Source organism: Coregonus lavaretus, assembly GCF_964263955.1.
Source record: "Coregonus lavaretus genome assembly, contig: HAP1_SCAFFOLD_543, whole genome shotgun sequence".
NCBI lineage: Eukaryota > Metazoa > Chordata > Actinopteri > Salmoniformes > Salmonidae > Coregonus > Coregonus lavaretus.
This window is the reverse complement of record NW_028166699.1, coordinates 152182-171449: the sequence shown is the minus strand read 5'-3', so window position 1 is coordinate 171449 and position 19268 is coordinate 152182. Positions and strand designations below refer to the sequence as shown.

Here is a 19268-nt window from a genome sequence, read left to right as displayed (position 1 = left end):
CACACACACACACACACACACACACACACACACACACACACACACACACAGATCTCTTTATGAGGGGATTAGTCTTTTTAGTCCATGCTTACTGTCACCACCAGTACTGATTTTATTCCAGCTACTGTAAGCAGCCTAATCAGTTAAAGCTCACCCCACCTCAGCTATCTAGCGTGACAGTATCTTTCCCTACACTCTTAGAAAAAAGGGTTCCAAAAGGGTTCTTCGGCTGTCCCCATAGGAGAACCCTTTTTGGTTCCAGGTAAAACCCTTTTTGGTTCCAGGTAAAACCATTTTGGGTTCCATGTAGAACCTCTGTGGAAAGGGTTCTACATGGAACCCAAAATGGTTCTACTTGGAACCAAAAGGGTTCTACCTGTAACCAACAATGGTTATTCAAAGGGTTTCCTATGGGGACAGCTAAAGAACCCTTTCAGGTTCTAGATTGCACCTTTTTTTCTACGAGTGTAGCAACAATGAAAAGCCTCCAAAACAACACTTTTGGTACAGAAAGGTAAAATATAATAATATTAATATCTTATCATATTTTATCACAGCATATTATAGCAAACAACTTTATGAACAAGGACAGGAAGTGACGATCTGTCTCTGCTATGACATCACAGAGTACACTCCTCCCTAATGTTGGACTGGCCACTGAGATTGTATTACAGGATCAAATAAATCCTGTTTTAGTCATATTTGTGTATTTAATTGAAAAGTGTTTACTCCCATAAGCCCAACATGCCTCGACGTTATTATACGTCTGCCAGCTTAAGAACATGTTAAAAACATTCAAGATTAGTGGGTTTATGTACATACAGCCAGAGGGTTCAGAAGAGACGAGGACTAAATCTCATAGCTGCACACTCCGTCTACAAAGCTATTGGTTTAAATACAGAGTGGATTTCTGGATGATAAAGTCCAGTGTACTGTAAGCCTCTTGGGTTGTCAGTCAGAACAGAAGAGCCTGCTGCCAGCTGTGTGTCTTTCTCCTTACTCTGATTTCATGGACTAACTGGATATCACTGAACGTAATCTCTCTCTCTCTCTCTCTCTCTCTCTCTCTCTCTCTCTCTCTCTCTCTCACTCTCTCTCTCTCTCTCTCTCTCTCTCTCTCTCTTTGTTGTTGCCATGGCTGCAGGCGTGCCGTGTTTGTGACTGTGTGTGTGTAGCCTTGCTGTATATAATCGTTTTTCAGTTAAAACGATAAGAAAAAAATAAGAAAATGACACGTGAATTCACAATGCAACTGTGCTGCTGCCAGCAATGGTTTGGCTCTCATGGTGCGTCCCTTTCAGATGGTTAAGCATTATAACTGTACTACCATTACTGTACCTCAATTCCACCTCGCAAAGTTAGCATTTCCTTCTCATTTAACTTGTCAAAGTATTGCCATACAGGACTGCTGTCGCTTGCCTTTCTCTGCCCTTTTTCCAACTGTTAACGACGATGACGTAGTGAGTCGACTCCTGGTGTCGACTCTTATTTCTGAGAGTCAAGATTTGATTCCACTAGGAATCAACTCCTAAGATTCAGCTGTCATCAAGGCAAAGGGTGGCTATTTGAAGAATCTCAAATATAAAATATATCTTGATATGTTTAACACTTTTTTGGTTACTACATGATTCCATATGTGTTATTTCATAGTTTTGATGTCTTCACTATTATTCTACAATGTAAAAATAAAGAAAAACCCTTGAATGAGTAGGTGTGTCCAAACATTTGACTGGTAGTGTGTATATATATATATATATATATATATACATACATACAGTGGGGGGAAAAAGTATTTAGTCAGCCACCAATTGTGCAAGTTCTCCCACTTAAAAAGATGAGAGAGGCCTGTAATTTTCATCACAGAATTTTTTTTCTCCAGAAAATCACATTGTAGGATTTTTAATGAATTTATTTGCAAATTATGGTGGAAAATAAGTATTTGGTCAATAACAAAAGTGTCTCAATACTTTGTTATATACCCCTTGTTGGCAATGACACAGGTCAAACGTTTTCTGTAAGTCTTCACAAGGTTTTCACACACTGTTGCTGGTATTTTGGCCCATTCCTCCATGCAGATCTCCTCTAGAGCAGTGATGTTTTGGGGCTGTCGCTGGGCAACACAGACTTTCAACTCCCTCCAAAGATTTTCTATGGGGTTGAGATCTGGAGACGGGCTAGGCCTCTCCAGGACCTTGAAATGCTTCTTACGAAGCCACTCCTTCGTTGCCCGGGCGATGTGTTTGGGATCATTGTCATGCTGAAAGACCCAGCCACGTTTCATCTTCAATGCCCTTGCTGATGGAAGGAGGTTTTCACTCAAAATCTCACGATACATGGCCCCATTCATTCTTTCCTTTACACGGATCAGTCGTCCTGGTCCCTTTGCAGAAAAACAGCCCCAAAGCATGATGTTTCCACCCCCATGCTTCACAGTAGGTATGGTGTTCTTTGGATGCAACTCAGCATTCTTTGTCCTCCAAACACGACGAGTTGAGTTTTTACCAAAAAGTTCTATTTTGGTTTCATCTGACCATATGACATTCTCCCAATCCTCTTCTGGATCATCCAAATGTACTCTAGCAAACTTCAGACGGGCCTGGACATGTACTGGCTTAAGCAGGGGGACACGTCTGGCACTGCAGGATTTGAGTCCCTGGCGGCGTAGTGTGTTACTGATGGTAGGCTTTGTTACTTTGGTCCCAGCTCTCTGCAGGTCATTTACTAGGTCCCCCCGTGTGGTTCTGGTATTTTTGCTCACCGTTCTTGTGATCATTTTGACCCCACAGGGTGAGATCTTGCGTGGAGCCCCAGATCGAGGGAGATTATCAGTGGTCTTGTATGTCTTCCATTTCCTAATAATTGCTCCCACAGTTGATTTCTTCAAACCAAACTGCTTACCTATTGCAGATTCAGTTTTCCCAGCCTGGTGCAGGTCTACAATTTTGTTTCTGGTGTCCTTTGACAGCTCTTTGGTCTTGGCCATAGTGGAGTTTGGAGTGTGACTGTTTGAGGTTGTGGACAGGTGTCTTTTATACTGATAACAAGTTCAAACAGGTGCCATTAATACAGGTAACGAGTGGAGGACAGAGGAGCCTCTTAAAGAAGAAGTTACAGGTCTGTGAGAGCCAGAAATCTTGCTTGTTTGTAGGTGACCAAATACTTATTTTCCACCATAATTTGCAAATAAATTCATAAAAAATCCTACAATGTGATTTTCTGGATTTTCTTTTCTCAATTTGTCTGTCATAGTTGACGTGTACCTATGATGACAATTACAGGCCTCTCTCATCTTTTTAAGTGGGAGAACTTGCACAATTGGTGGATGACTAAATACTTTTTTCCCCCACTGTATATATATATATTAGGGCTGTCAAAAATAGCGCGTTAACGACGTTAATTAGTTGTTTGCTGTTAATTACGTCAATTTTTTAAACGCATTTCACGCATGCGCAGTGTGACAAATTATTCAGGTCAGGAAAGTGGTTGGGAGCTAGAGGCGAGATGGAGCAAGGTGAGCAAAGTGGGCCTATTGACGGATTCAAATATAAAAAGAATGATGATGGTACAGTTAACAAGTACAAGGTTATTTGCAAGATTTGTAAGAAGGAGTTTCAATTTCACCGGAGCTGTTCAAGCTTGAAGTACCATGTCAACGCCAAACATGCGTTTGCTGGGCCGTCAGATTCAGCAAGTGGTTTGCGCCAGACCACGCTGAATGTTTGCAGGCAATTAACAAAATCAACCTCAGATAATTTGACCAACACAATAGCAAAATGGATTGCAAAGGATTGTAGACCCATTAGCATTGTAGAAGACTCAGGTTTCCTTGATGTTTTGCAAGTGGCGTCTCAAGACTCATTCTATAAGCCACCGTCAAGAGCCACAGCCAAAGACAAATATTATGGTGTGTAGTATGTTTCAGCTTGATTTAAAACACCATTATTTGGCTGTGTTAATAAACAGACATAATATGAAAATTATGTATCTGTGTCCTGTTATTTATCTTTTGGTATGCATTTCAGAAAAAAAATGGTTAGGATTCAGGTGTAATTGCAAATAGTGATTAATCATGATTAATCCACTGAAAATTCTGATTAATTTGATTAAAAATTTTAATCATTTGACAGCCCTAATATATATATATAGATATCGTTTTGCGGTTAGGGATTTTAATGTTAAGGATCCCAATTTCATTTTAACGTTCACACCCCTAGAAGAGGGTGTTCATGTTTGTTAGGCATCTACTGGCACCCTGAAGGTCTACTGCATCTACTGGCACCCTGAAGGTCTACTGCATCTACTGGCACCCTGAAGGTCTACTGCATCTACTGGCACCCTGAAGGTCTACTGCATCTACTGGCACCCTGAAGGTCTACTGCATCTACTGGCACCCTGAAGGTCTACTGCATCTACTGGCACCCTGAAGGTCTACTGCATCTACCGGCACCCTGAAGGTCTACTGCATCTACTGGCACCCTGAAGGTCTACTGCATCTACCGGCACCCTGAAGGTCTACTGCATCTACTGGCACCCTGAAGGTCTACTGCATCTACTGGCACCCTGAAGGTCTACTGCATCTACCGGCACCCTGAAGGTCTACTGCATCTACCGGCACCCTGAAGGTCTACTGCATCTACCGGCACCCTGAAGGTCTACTGCATCTACTGGCACCCTGAAGGTCTACTGCATCTACTGGCACCCTGAAGGTCTACTGCATCTACCGGCACCCTGAAGGTCTACTGCATCTACCGGCACCCTGAAGGTCTACTGCATCTACCGGCACCCTGAAGGTCTACTGCATCTACTGGCACCCTGAAGGTCTACTGCATCTACTGGCACCCTGAAGGTCTACTGCATCTACTGGCACCCTGAAGGTCTACTGCATCTACTGGCACCCTGAAGGTCTACTGCATCTACCGGCACCCTGAAGGTCTACTGCATCTACTGGCACCCTGAAGGTCTACTGTATCTACTGGCACCCTGAAGGTCTACTGCATCTACCGGCACCCTGAAGGTCTACTGCATCTACTGGCACCCTGAAGGTCTACTGCATCTACTGGCACCCTGAAGGTCTACTGCATCTACCGGCACCCTGAAGGTCTACTGCATCTACCGGCACCCTGAAGGTCTACTGCATCTACTGGCACCCTGAAGGTCTACTGCATCTACTGGCACCCTGAAGGTCTACTGCATCTACCGGCACCCTGAAGGTCTACTGCATCTACTGGCACCCTGAAGGTCTACTGCATCTACTGGCACCCTGAAGGTCTACTGCATCTACTGGCACCCTGAAGGTCTACTGCATCTACTGGCACCCTGAAGGTCTACTGCATCTACTGGCACCCTGGAGGTCTACTGCATCTACTGGCACCCTGAAGGTCTACTGCATCTACTGGCACCCTGAAGGTCTACTGCATCTACTGGCACCCTGAAGGTCTACTGCATCTACTGGCACCCTGAAGGTCTACTGCATCTACCGGCACCCTGAAGGTCTACTGCATCTACTGGCACCCTGAAGGTCTACTGCATCTACTGGCACCCTGAAGGTCTACTGTATCTACTGGCACCCTGAAGGTCTACTGCATCTACCGGCACCCTGAAGGTCTACTGCATCTACTGGCACCCTGAAGGTCTACTGCATCTACCGGCACCCTGAAGGTCTACTGCATCTACTGGCACCCTGAAGGTCTACTGCATCTACTGGCACCCTGAAGGTCTACTGCATCTACTGGCACCCTGAAGGTCTACTGCATCTACCGGCACCCTGAAGGTCTACTGCATCTACTGGCACCCTGAAGGTCTACTGCATCTACCGGCACCCTGAAGGTCTACTGCATCTACTGGCACCCTGAAGGTCTACTGCATCTACCGGCACCCTGAAGGTCTACTGCATCTACTGGCACCCTGAAGGTCTACTGCATCTACTGGCACCCTGAAGGTCTACTGCATCTACCGGCACCCTGAAGGTCTACTGCATCTACTGGCACCCTGAAGGTCTACTGCATCTACTGGCACCCTGAAGGTCTACTGCATCTACTGGCACCCTGAAGGTCTACTGCATCTACTGGCACCCTGAAGGTCTACTGCATCTACCGGCACCCTGAAGGTCTACTGCATCTACTGGCACCCTGAAGGACTACTGCATCTACTGGCACCCTGAAGGTCTACTGCATCTACCGGCACCCTGAAGGTCTACTGCATCTACCGGCACCCTGAAGGTCTACTGCATCTACTGGCACCCTGAAGGTCTACTGCATCTACTGGCACCCTGAAGGTCTACTGCATCTACTGGCACCCTGAAGGTCTACTGCATCTACTGGCACCCTGAAGGTCTACTGCATCTACTGGCACCCTGAAGGTCTACTGCATCTACTGGCACCCTGAAGGTCTACTGCATCTACCGGCACCCTGAAGGTCTACTGCATCTACTGGCACCCTGAAGGTCTACTGCATCTACTGGCACCCTGAAGGTCTACTGCATCTACTGGCACCCTGAAGGTCTACTGCATCTACTGGCACCCTGAAGGTCTACTGCATCTACCGGCACCCTGAAGGTCTACTGCATCTACTGGCACCCTGAAGGTCTACTGCCTCTACTGGCACCCTGAAGGTCTACTGCATCTACTGGCACCCTGAAGGTCTACTGCATCTACTGAAGATACACTGGGCTTCATTTCATATGTCTGAATCACACCGATTCTTATCAGATTAAGCAGTTGATCTATCATTCTTGGAGGGGTGATGTCAGAAAATACAGTCTATCTTGGATTATTTTGATAAACTGACGGCTATAAAATAGTCATTCGATTATCTATTTAATGTATAGCTTTCACCTAACTGTGTAATGTTTTACCACTGTTTTCCATGATGACTTGATCTGTAGTCTGTATTGACACTGTACAAACCTACTATATTTACTGGCAGGCGAGTAGAGGAACTGGGACTGGCTTTAAAGACCTGGGAGGGAAAGCATGGAAACGTTGGTCAGTTGGTTTCTCCCCTTTTCTCTTTTTCTCTCTGTCTCTGTGCCTCTCTCGCTCTCTCTCTCTGTCTCTCTGTTTCTCTCTCTTTTTCTGTCTGTCTCTCTCTTCTTTGGGAAACCCAGGGTCCCACTGCATGTAAACAGTCTCTTATATAAGTGTCTCTATGGGGTCATGATGAACAGAGGTTTGTGAGGTCACCAATTCTTTGCTGTTTATGTTTTGTGTTTCCCTGTTTTGTTCGTTTTCTTGCTAGGTGCTGTTAGTTTTGTTGTTAGGTGCTGTTAGTTTTGCTGCATGGTGCTGTTAGTTTTGCTGCCTGGTGCTGTTGGTTTTGCTGCTTGGAGCTGTTAGTTTTGCTGCTTGGTGCTGTTAGTTTTGCTGCTAGGTGCTGTTAGTTTTGCTGCTAGGTGCTGTTAGTTTTGCTGCTAGGTGCTGTTCGTTTTGTTACTAGGTGCTGTTCGTTTTGTTCCTTGGTGCTGTTTGTGTTGCTGCTTGGTGCTGTTTGTTTTGCTGCTTGGTGCTGTTGGTTTTGCTGCTTGGTGCTGTTTGTTTTGCTGCTTGGTGCTGTTGGTTTTGCTGCTTGGTGCTGTTAGTTTTGCTGCTAGGTGCTGTTAGTTTTGTTACTAGGTGCTGTTAGTTTTGTTCCTTGGTGCTGTTAGTTTTGCTGCTTGGTGCTGTTGGTTTTGCTGCTAGGTGCTGTTAGTTTTGCTGCTAGGTGCTGTTAGTTTTGCTGCTAGGTGCTGTTAGTTTTGTTACTAGGTGCTGTTAGTTTTGTTCCTTGGTGCTGTTAGTTTTGCTGCTTGGTGCTGTTGGTTTTGCTTCAGTAGTTTTATTGGAATAACAGACTCAGTTCATTGCTAGGTTTCCTATAGATTGTCCTTAGAATAGGCCACTTGCCAGTTATATAATGTACTTACTAGGTTGTTACAGACTTATTATACTGAACATAAATATAAACGTAACATGTAAAGTGTTAGCTGAAATAAAAGATCCCAGAAATGTTCCATACTCACAAAAAGCATATTTCTCTCAAATGTTGTTTACATCCCTGTTAGTGAGCATTTCTCCTTTGCCAAGATAATCCATCCATCCAATAATATAATAATACTTTTAGCAAAAATGTTTATTTTTAATTCACAATCTGTAGAAACAATGAGAATAGAAAGGTTCAGAACTTTTGTAAAACATCACAGTACTGTTGAAATATATATGGCAAATAGAAATCCTATATGGATGGTGTTACGAGATAGATGGGAGGTATTGAATGGAGTTGAAGGATGGGACTAATAACAAATAATAACAAGATAACTAATAATGTAAGCATACTGTGTCCATAATAAGTATATATATAATAATATAATATATAATATGCCATTTAGCAGACGCTTTTATCCAAAGCGACTTACAGTCATTGTATGGGTGGTCCCGGGGATCGAACCCACTACCTTGGCGTTACAAGCGCCGTGCTCTACCAGCTGAGCTACAGAGGACCACTATAGGTTGTATGTTGGGAGCTTTTGGGAAAGAGCACAGTTAGAAAGATATGGCATATAGAAGCAAACCGGATGGACATCATGAAAATGATCGGAGAGGTTGAGAGTAGAAGTAGTTCAGGAGCAAAAACAAATAAAATAGAATTATTGTAAAATTGACTGTGTCCATAAGGTGTAGATAGTAAGTATAGGCTGGAAGTAGAGGCCTGGGCATTGTTGTTCACTAGTTTACTCCAAGTAGGGAAAGGATGGCGGGGTTGAAAAGTAATAAAGGGGAGTATATATATAAAAAACATGGGGGATTGGAAGTGATGCAGACAATTACATTGATGGAAGTTACAATCTATCTGCAATATTAAGCTGATCTACCCCCCCCCCCCCCCCCCCCCAAAAAAAAAAAAAAGATAATCCATCCACCTGACAGGTGTGGCATATCAAGAAGCTGATTAAACAGCATGATCATTACACAGGTGCACCTTGTGCTGGGGACAATAAAAGGCCACGCTAAAAGGTGCAGTTTTGTCACACAACACAATGCCACAGATGTCTCAAGTTTTTGAGTGCAATTGGCATGCTGACTGCCGTAAGCCTCCAACGTCATTTTAGAGAATTTGGCAGTACGTCCAACCGGCCTCACAACCGCAGACCACGTGTAACCACGCCAGCCCAGGACCTCCACATCCAGCTTTTTCACCTACGGGATCGTCTGAGACCAGCCACCTGGACAGCTGATGAAACTGTGGGTTTGCACAACCGAAGAATTTCTGCACAAACTGTCAGAAACCGTCTCAGGGAAGCTCATCTGCGTGCTCGACGTCCTCACCAGGATCTTGACCTGACTGCAGTTCGGCGTCGTAACGGACTTCAGTGGGCAAATGCTCACCTTCGATGCCTACTGGCACACTGGAGAAGGGGGCTCTTCACGGATGAATCCAGGTTTCAACTGTACCGGGCAGATGGCAGACAACGTGTACGTCGTCATGCTGGCGAGCGGTTTGCTGATGTCAACGTTGTGAACAGAGTGCCCCATGGTGGGGTTATGGTATGGGCAGACATAAGCTACGGACAATGAACACAATTGCATTTTATCAATGGCAATTTGAATGCACAGAGATACCGTGACGAGATCCTGAGGCCCATTGTCGTGCCATTCATCCGTCGCCATCACCTCATGTTTCAGCATGATAATGCACAGCCCCAAGTCGCAAGGGTCTGTACACAATTCCTGGAAGCTGAAAATGTCCCAGTTCTTCCAAGGCCTGCATACTCACCAGACATGTCACCCATTGAGCATGTTTGGGATGCTCTGGATCGAAGTGTACGACAGTGTGTTCCAGTTCCCGCCAATATCCAGCAACTTCGCACAGTCATTGAAGAGGAGTGGGACAACATTCCACAGGGCACAATGAACAGCCTGATCAACTTTATGCGAAAGAGATGTGTCACACTGCATGAGGCAAATGGTGGTCACACCAGATACTGACTGGTTTTCTGTGACCAACAGATGCATATCTGTATTCCCAGTCATGTGAAATCCATAGATTAGGGCCTAATTTATTTATTTCAATTGACTGATTTCCTTTTGTCATTTAGCAGACGCTCCTATCCAGAGCGACTTAAAGGAGCAATTAGGGTTAAATGCCTTGCTCAAGGGCACATCGACAGATTTGTTTCACCTAGTCGGCACGAGGATTTGAACCAGAAACCTTCCGGTTACTGGCCCAACGCTCTTAACTGCTAAGCTACCTGCCTATTGTGATAACTACATAATGTAGTACTATGTAATGTAACATGCAGTCATTTCGGCTTGTATCAACTGATTGTAGAACAGCCGTCCTACCACACTAGTAACCTTCTGAATCCATCTGAATCTAAACAGCAGAGCTGACCTGTGTCCCAGGCAGGAAGTAAACACACACTAGAAGATGTTAGAGAGGAGCGGACCCATGGAGAGGCAGGAAGAGGAGGGAGAGCTGCTAGCTGTTCTGTTCTGACCCCCCTGGAATGGAAAGGCCAGCAGAATGTCAGACCAACACACACTCTCACACACATTTGAGTTCCCCATTTAGAACTCAAATGACATCCATTAATGTTTTCATAAGTAATGAAACCGGTTTTGTACCAAACATGCCCAATGTTTTTATGTGACCTACATTTGACCTTAGATGGGTATCTTTGACCCTCAGTCTCACCTGTTTGTTCTGGTTGACTGGAAGAGGGAATGGGAACTAATGTTCTCTGAGAAACATTGATGATGGTGTCCTCTCTGAGCATCTATTCTAGCAACCATCTCTGGTCCATGTTCTCTGAGAAGATCCGCTCTAACACCTCTCCATCTCTCTTTCCCAGAGTTCCCACCTGGCCCTGATAGACACTCTGATGTTGGCGTACACGGTGGAGATGGTGAGTGTGGATCGGGTGATGGCGTGCGTCCACAGATACTCCTCCCCTCCCAATGACACCTCCTCTCACCCCGACGGACACATCAGAGATCTGCCCTACGACACTGAGGACGCAGTCACCACCTGGATCAACAAGGTAGGGTACTAAGACACACACACAGTCCTCTAATATCTGAGGTCAGAGATACTAAGCCCCACTGTACAGTCGTGGTCAAAAGTTTTGAGAATGACACAAATACTAATTTTCACAAAGTCTACTGCCTCAGTTTTGATGATGGCAATTTGCATATACTCCAGAATGTCATGAAGAGTGATCAGATGAATTGCAATTAATTGTAAAGTCCCTCTTTGCCATGAAAATGAACTTAATCCCCAAAAAACATTTCCACTGCATTTCAGCCCTGCCACAAAAGGACCAGCTGCCATCATGTCAGTGATTCTCTCGTTAACACAGGTGAAAGTGTTGACGAGGACAAGGCTGGAGATCACTCTGTGATGCTGATTGAGTTAGAATAACAGACTGGAAGCTTTAAAAGGAGGGTGGTGCTTGAAATCATTGTTCTTCCTCTGTTAACCATGGTTACCTGCAAGGAAACACGTGCCCTCATCATTGCTTTGCACAAAAAGTGCTTCACAGGCAAGGATATTGCTGCTAGTAAGATTGCACCTAAATCAACCATTTATTGGATCATCAAGAACTTCAAGGAGAGAGGTTCAATTGTTGTGAAGAAGGCGTCAGGGCGCCCAAGAAAGTCCAGCAAGCGGCAGGACCGTCTCCTAAAGTTGATTCAGCTGCGGGATCGGGGCACCACCAGTGCAGAGCTTGCTCAGGAATGGCAGCAGGCAGGTGTGAGTGCATCTGCACGCACAGTGAGGCGAAGACTTTTGGAGGATGGCCTGGTGTCAAGAAGGGCAGCAAAGAAGCCACTTCTCTCCAGGAAAAACATCAGGGACAGACTGATATTCTACAAAAGGTACAGGGATTGGACTGCTGAGGACTGGGGTAAAGTCATTTTCTCTGATGAATCCCCTTTCCGATTGTTTGGGGCATCCGGAAAACACCTTGTCCGGAGAAGACCAGGTGAGCGCTACCATCAGTCCTGTCTCATGCCAACAGTAAAGCATCCTGAGACCATTCATGTGTGGGGTTGCTTCTCAGCCAAGGGAGTGGGCTCATTCACAATTTTGCCTAAGAACACAGCCATGAATAAAGAATGGTACCAACACATCCTCCGAGAGCAACTTCTCCCAACCATCCAAGAACAGTGATAACTAAGTGGCTCGGGAACAAATCATCTAAATTTTGGGTCCATGGCCAGGAAACTCCCCAGACCTTAATCCCATTGAGAAGTTGTGGTCGATCCTCAAGTGGCGGGTGGACAAACAAAAACCCACAAATTCTGACAAACTCCAAGAATTGATTATGCAAAAATGGGCTGCCATCAGTCAGGATGTGGCCCAGAAGTTAATTGACAGCATGCCAGGGCGGATTGCAGAGGTCTTGAAAAAGAAGGGTCAATACTGCAAATATTGACTCTTTGCATAAACTTAATGTAATTGTCAATAAAAGCCTTTGACACTTATGGAATGCTTGTAATTATACTTCAGTATACCATAGTAACATCTGACAAAAATATCTCATAACACTGAAGCAGCGAACTTTGTGAAGACCAATACTTGTGTAATTCTCAAAACTTTGACCACAACTGTATATTCTTAAAACTGAGATCCGCGAAAGGTGAAACGGCGCCACTGGCCGCCCCTGGCGCATTTGTTATTGTTTTTGTTTAGGGGAAATTAGCATCCAGCATTGTGGGTAAAAACATAGTAGAACTCTATCGTGTTCTATCGTGCGTGCAATGATGTCAGAGGGAAAAAAACAGAGTTTGTTGTTTTAAGTAACGTCTCTGTTGTTGTAATATTGCAAACGGACGTGGCAGTTTCACCGCTACGGATTCCATCTTTAAAGGACACGCAACTTCCGTTACATGTCAGATCAGATTACTGAGAGAAAACCCAGTCAGAATAAACTTGATCTCATCTTAAGGTCTGCTTACATAGGATTGGGAGGTTTAACCAGGAACCAAATGTACAAACTGTCAGAGTCTTAGCCCTAACAGATAGTTCTGGTTAGCTCCTAATATTCGGATAATGCATCCCCACCATTGGAATCCTAATAACAACCCATCAAAACAAGTCTGGCTCTGTGTCATTGAGCTTGTTGACATTCCTCCCTGCAGAAGCCCATGTGCTTCCTGCTCCCGCTGCAGGCCAAGGCCAGACGGATACCAAAATGCAAGCACGCATGCACACACACACACATACACACACACACACACACACACAGACACACACGTGTACACATATAATGAGCAACACATGGACAAATGTACACTAATGCGGAGAAATGAATACACACACATACGCAAGAAACACATAGATACACACATGATCACTCACTCGTGGATGGACTCGCACATACACACACATACACACAAACACTCACACACGGCAGCTCGCTGGCAGACAGTAGTGTACCATTGTGAGCCTCAGTAGAGCTGGCAAGGCTGGAGGAGAGAAGTGTTCATGTGTATAATAAAGCCAATGTTACATCACTGTGTGTGTGTGTGTGTGTGTGTGTGTGTGTGTGTGTGTGTGTGTGTGTGTGTTACATCACTCGCACTGGAGCTCTTTGAAGAGAATGGCAACAGCCCTAGAAAAACATGTCCGGGACTTTTTCATTAAAACCAAACCTATCAGACAATGGACTCCTTCTGTTTCCCCCATGATGTTTGTTACACTTCGCACAGCGTCACAACAAGGCTTAGAGCCGGAACGTTTATGAGCCTATGAGTGGTAGCAATGTTTTCATGTGCTGAATGATGAAGTCATAGTACTGCTTTGTAGTTTTTTTAACTGAAGTAGCTACATTATGGTAGCTGTAATCTCACCTACATTATGGTAGCTGTAATCTCACCTACATTATGGTAGCTGTAATCTCCCCTACATTATGGTAGCTGTAAACTCACCTACATTATGGTAGCTGTAATCTCACCTACATTATGGTAGCTGTAATCTCCCCTACATTATGGTAGCTGTAATCTCCCCTACATTATGGTGGCTGTAATCTCACCTACATTATGGTAGCTGTAATCTCCCCTACATTATGGTAGCTGTAATCTCACCTGCATTATGGTAGCTGTAATCCCATGTACATTATGGTGGCTGTAATCTCCATTACATTATGGTAGCTGTAATCTCCCCTACATTATGGTAGCTGTAATCTCCCCTACATTATGGTGGCTGTAATCTCACCTACATTATGGTAGCTGTAATCCCATGTACATTATGGTGGCTGTAATCTCCATTACATTATGGTAGCTGTAATCTCCCCTACATTATGGTAGCTGTAATCTCCCCTACATTATGGTAGCTGTAATCTCACCTACATTATGGTAGCTGTAATCTCACCTACATTATGGTAGCTGTAATCTCACCTACATTATGGTAGCTGTAATCTCACCTACATTATGGTAGCTGTAATCTCACCTACATTATGGTAGCTGTAATCTCACCTACATTATGGTAGCTGTAATATCCCCTACATTATGGTAGCTGTAATCTCACCTACATTATGGTAGCTGTAATCTCACCTACATTATGGTGGATGTAATCTCACCTACATTATGGTAGCTGTAATCTCACCTACATTATGGTAGCTGTAATCTCACCTACATTATGGTAGCTGTAATCTCACCTACATTATGGTAGCTGTAATCTCCCCTACATTATGGTGGCTGTAATCTCCCCTACATTATGTTAGCTGTAATCTCCCCTACATTATGGTAGCTGTAATCTCACCTACATTATGGTATATGTAATCTCACCTACATTATGGTAGCTGTAATCTCACCTACATTATGGTAGCTGTAATCTCCCCTACATTATGGTGGCTGTAATCTCCCCTACATTATGGTAGCTGTAATCTCCCCTACATTATGGTAGCTGTAATCTCCCCTACATTATGGTAGCTGTAATCTCACCTACATTATGGTAGCTGTAATCTCCCCTACATTATGGTAGCTGTAATCTCCCCTACATTATGGTGTAATCTCCCCTACATTATGGTAGCTGTAATCTCCCCTACATGATGGTAGCTGTAATCTCATGTACATTATGGTGGCTGTAATCTCCATTACATTATGGTAGCTGTAATCTTACCTACATTATGGTGGCTGTAATCTCACCTACATTATGGTAGCTGTAATCTCCCCTACATTATGGTAGCTGTAATCTCCCCTACATTATGGTAGCTGTAATCTCCCCTACATTATGGTGGCTGTAATCTCCCCTACATTATGGTGGCTGTAATCTCACCTACATTATGGTAGCTGTAATCTCACCTACATTATGGTAGCTGTAATCTCCCCTACATTATGGTAGCTGTAATCTCCCCTACATTATGGTAGCTGTAATCTCCCCTACATGATGGTCGCTGTAATCTCATGTACATTATGGTGGCTGTAATCTCACCTACATTATGGTAGCTGTAATCTTCCCTACATTATGGTAGCAGTAATCTCCCCTACATTATGGTAGCTGTAATCTCATGTACATTATGGTGGCTGTAATCTCCCCTACATTATGGTGGCTGTAATCTCACCTACATTATGGTGGCTGTAATCTCACCTACATTATGGTAGCTGTAATCTCACCTACATTATGGTAGCTGTAATCTCACCTACATTATGGTAGCTGTAATCTCCCCTACATTATGGTGGCTGTTATCTCCCCTACATTATGGTGGCTGTAATCTCCCCTACATTATGGTAGCTGTAATCTCACCTACATTATGGTGGCTGTAATCTCCCCTACATTATGGTGGCTGTAATCTCCCCTACATTATGGTGGCTGTAATCTCACCTACATTATGGTGGCTGTAATCTCACCTACATTATGGTGGCTGTAATCTCACCTACATTATGGTAGCTGTAATCTCCCCTACATTATGGTAGCTGTAATCTCCCCTACATTATGGTGGCTGTAATCTCCCCTACATTATGGTGGCTGTAATCTCCCCTACATTATGGTGGCTGTAATCTCCCCTACATTATGGTGGCTGTAATCTCACCTACATTATGGTAGCTGTAATCTCCCCTACATTATGGTAGCTGTAATCTCCCCTACATTATGGTGGCTGTAATCTCCCCTACATTATGGTGGCTGTAATCTCCCCTACATTATGGTGGCTGTAATCTCCCCTACATTATGGTGGCTGTAATCTCCCCTACATTATGGTAGCTGTAATCTCCCCTATATTATGGTGGCTGTAATCTCCCCTACATTATGGTAGCTGTAATCTCCCCTACATTATGGTAGCTGTAATCTCACCTACATTATGGTAGCTGTAATCTCACCTACATTATGGTAGCTTTAATCTCACCTACATTATGGTGGCTGTAATCTCACCTACATTATGGTAGCTGTAATCTCCCCTACATTATGGTAGCTGTAATCTCCCCTACATTATGGTGGCTGTAATCTCCCCTACATTATGGTAGCTGTAATCTCACCTACATTATGGTAGCTGTAATCTCCCCTACATTATGGTAGCTGTAATCTCCCCTACATTATGGTAGCTGTAATCTCACCTACATTATGGTAGCTGTAATCTCCCCTACATTATGGTAGCTGTAATCTCCCCTACATTATGGTAGCTGTAATCTCCCCTACATTATGGTGGCTGTAATCTCACCTACATTATGGTGGCGTAATCTCACCACCCAGAATGCTTAATCTGCCACAAGAGACTGTACTCACCACTGAAAGTCACTGTTTCCTCTCTTTCTCTCTCACTTACACACACACAAAAACAAAACCTCTACATTCACTCCCCCTCATTACTTGTTGGTAATGTGGCCCTCTCCTTCTTCCCCCCTTCTCTCTCTCTCTCTCTCTCTCTCTCTCTCTCTCTCTCTCTCTCTCTCTCTCTCTCTCTCTCTCTCTCTCTCTCTCTCTAGGTGAATGAGCACCTCAGGGAGATTCTGGTGGAGGAGCAGAGGTTGAGAGAGAGCTCTTGCCTTGAGACCACAGCTACTGGATCACATAGGGTGAGTACACACATTCCCCCTGCTAACAGAAAACATCAACTCAGTCTCATGCCAGCTGTATAGAGAGACGCTGCTACACTACGAGAGCGAGAGAGAGAGACTGCACTGCACTGCAGGTATTTATGTAAGGCCTACATTCTTAGAAAAAAATATTACAAAAGGGTTATTCGGCTGTCCCTATAGGAGAACTCTTTTTTTTGTTCTAGTTAGAAACTTTTTGGGTTCCATGTAGAACCCTCCCTGGAACCAAAAATAGTTCTACCTGGAATCAAAAAGGGTTCTCCTATGGGGACAGCCGAAGAACCCTTTTAGAACCCTTTTTCTAAGAATGTAGGTAGGTAGGTAGGTAAGTATGTAGGCAAGTAGCAGGTAGCCTAGCGGTTAAGAGAGTTGGGCCAGTAACCAAAAGGTCGCTAGATCGAATCCCTGAGCCAACTAGGTGAAAAATCTGTCGATGTGCCCTTGAGCAAGGCATCTTAACCCTTATTGCTCTGTAAAATGTATGTGACAGTCTGAGTCACTCTACTGCTGACAGAACAAAGAGACTGTCATCATCTCGCTCACAGAGACCTGTGTCAGGTCACGACCCTGTCTGAGAGGTCAAAGTTCAAACCAAAAATAGCTTGATCTTTAACTATTGTTTCCATGTAGCCAGATCAAAATTCCTTATTGGTAAACAGTCAGCTCACTGTGAAAACAAAGGATATGATTGCTAGCAAAGTTGTTATTGTAGATACAATGTTAGATTATTAGATTGACCTGGTTAAATAAAGGGTAAATCAACCAAACTGTGCCTTTTGAAAGGCAAAGGTTGTGTGTCTTGTGACTAGAGCTTAACTCTGTTACAGTTGGGGAACTATTACAGAGGTAGTTGCTCTTGAAAGAGTCACACAGTGACGTCAGAAGACCTTTTCTCATTCATCACATCTACCTACTACAACTGTCCTCTCTGTGGCTCTGCTGTATTAAGAGAGATATCTCCTTATCTGAGCTGAAAACACAGTCATAAACCATCACACACACACACACACAAAGCCCCCACACCCCACCCCCACCTCCACTCCACGTACACACACACACTATCCTTTTCAAAGTGGAAAACAAGGAGTTCCTGCTGGGAATGATTCCCTCAGCCAGAGAAGAACTGTAAGCTCCCAATTAGCTGCTGTAACACAACCCTATCTATCACTGCCTTCATCAGAGTCAACACAGACAGGGCTGTCTATTCACTGTAAAGAAGGTTGCGTTCCCAAATGGCACCCTATTCCCTACATAGTGCACTACTTTTGACCAGAGCCATATGGGCCCTGGTAAAAGTTAGTGCACTATATAGGAAATAGTGTGCCATTTGGGAAGCAGACGAAGTAGTAGATTTAGTTTCACTTCTTGAACACAAACAACAACCCCTTTCTATTTACAAACAACAACTGTCTCTATTTAAGGGTTGTGTGTGTGACTTCATCTGATGAAGGGAGGGGGGGGGGGGGGTTGTAGGTGTGTGTGTGTGTGTGTGTGTGTGCGCGTATGTGTGTGTGTGTGTGTGTGTGTGCGTGCGTGCGTGTGTGAGAACATTGTCTTTTGAGTACTCTTTGTCAGTTGTTGACAAAGGAGACACTCACAGTAGCCACTGGGTAATTTCAGATTGAATAGGACGTATAGGGAGGGAATCTATCAGCTTCATACCTCCCACTGGTCTGGATGCAGGGCTTTTTCTGCATAGAAAAGTCTTGGCCGGGCCACCTATGTGTTCTTTCACCCGTGTCCCAAAAAAAATACAAATATTCTGTGTAAACTTAAAGGACTAAAACCAGATTTAAAATATGTAGAAAAGATCATGGACTAATATATTTTTCAATAAGATCATCTTTGAGAACTAACAATCACCTAAATAAAAGCTAGACAGTCAGGGAGAATCTACATTTTTTAAAATTATGCATACAGGAGTATTTTTGTCATGGCATGGGTTGATTTTGTTATAATGTTTGAGTCACTGCAAAATGTGTAGAATTGCAGGAAATGTGCCTTAAAACTGCACATTTTGTCACTGCGGCCAACAGGAGGGCCTCTAAAATGTTAGGTCGGCGACCGCACCATTGTCCGCTCCCATGGCCACGCCCATGGCCACGCCCCAGCAAAGCCCACCACCTAAGCCCCATTTAGACCTGAGCCTTCCTAGGCCTGATGGTTCTCTCCTCTCTGTAGACCTGAGCCTTCCTAGGCCTGATGGTTCTCTCCTCTCTGTAGACCTGAGCCTTCCTAGGCCTGATGGTTCTCTCCTCT

The 19268-nt window shown here is 44.2% G+C and overlaps 1 protein-coding gene across 1 annotated transcript in view; it reads left to right on the top strand.

Moving 5' to 3' along the window:
* Positions 1 to 19268, top strand: part of LOC311114394 (calmodulin-regulated spectrin-associated protein 2-like) — a gene marked incomplete at its 5' end in the record, with an annotated part of 78054 nt that overhangs the window by 22599 nt on the left and 36187 nt on the right. Inside the window, 2 exons of the mRNA XM_084189651.1 lie at positions 10826 to 11014; positions 16899 to 16988. Coding sequence (XP_084045777.1) covers positions 10826 to 11014; positions 16899 to 16988 — 279 coding nt within the window. The remainder of the gene's footprint in view (positions 1 to 10825; positions 11015 to 16898; positions 16989 to 19268) is intronic.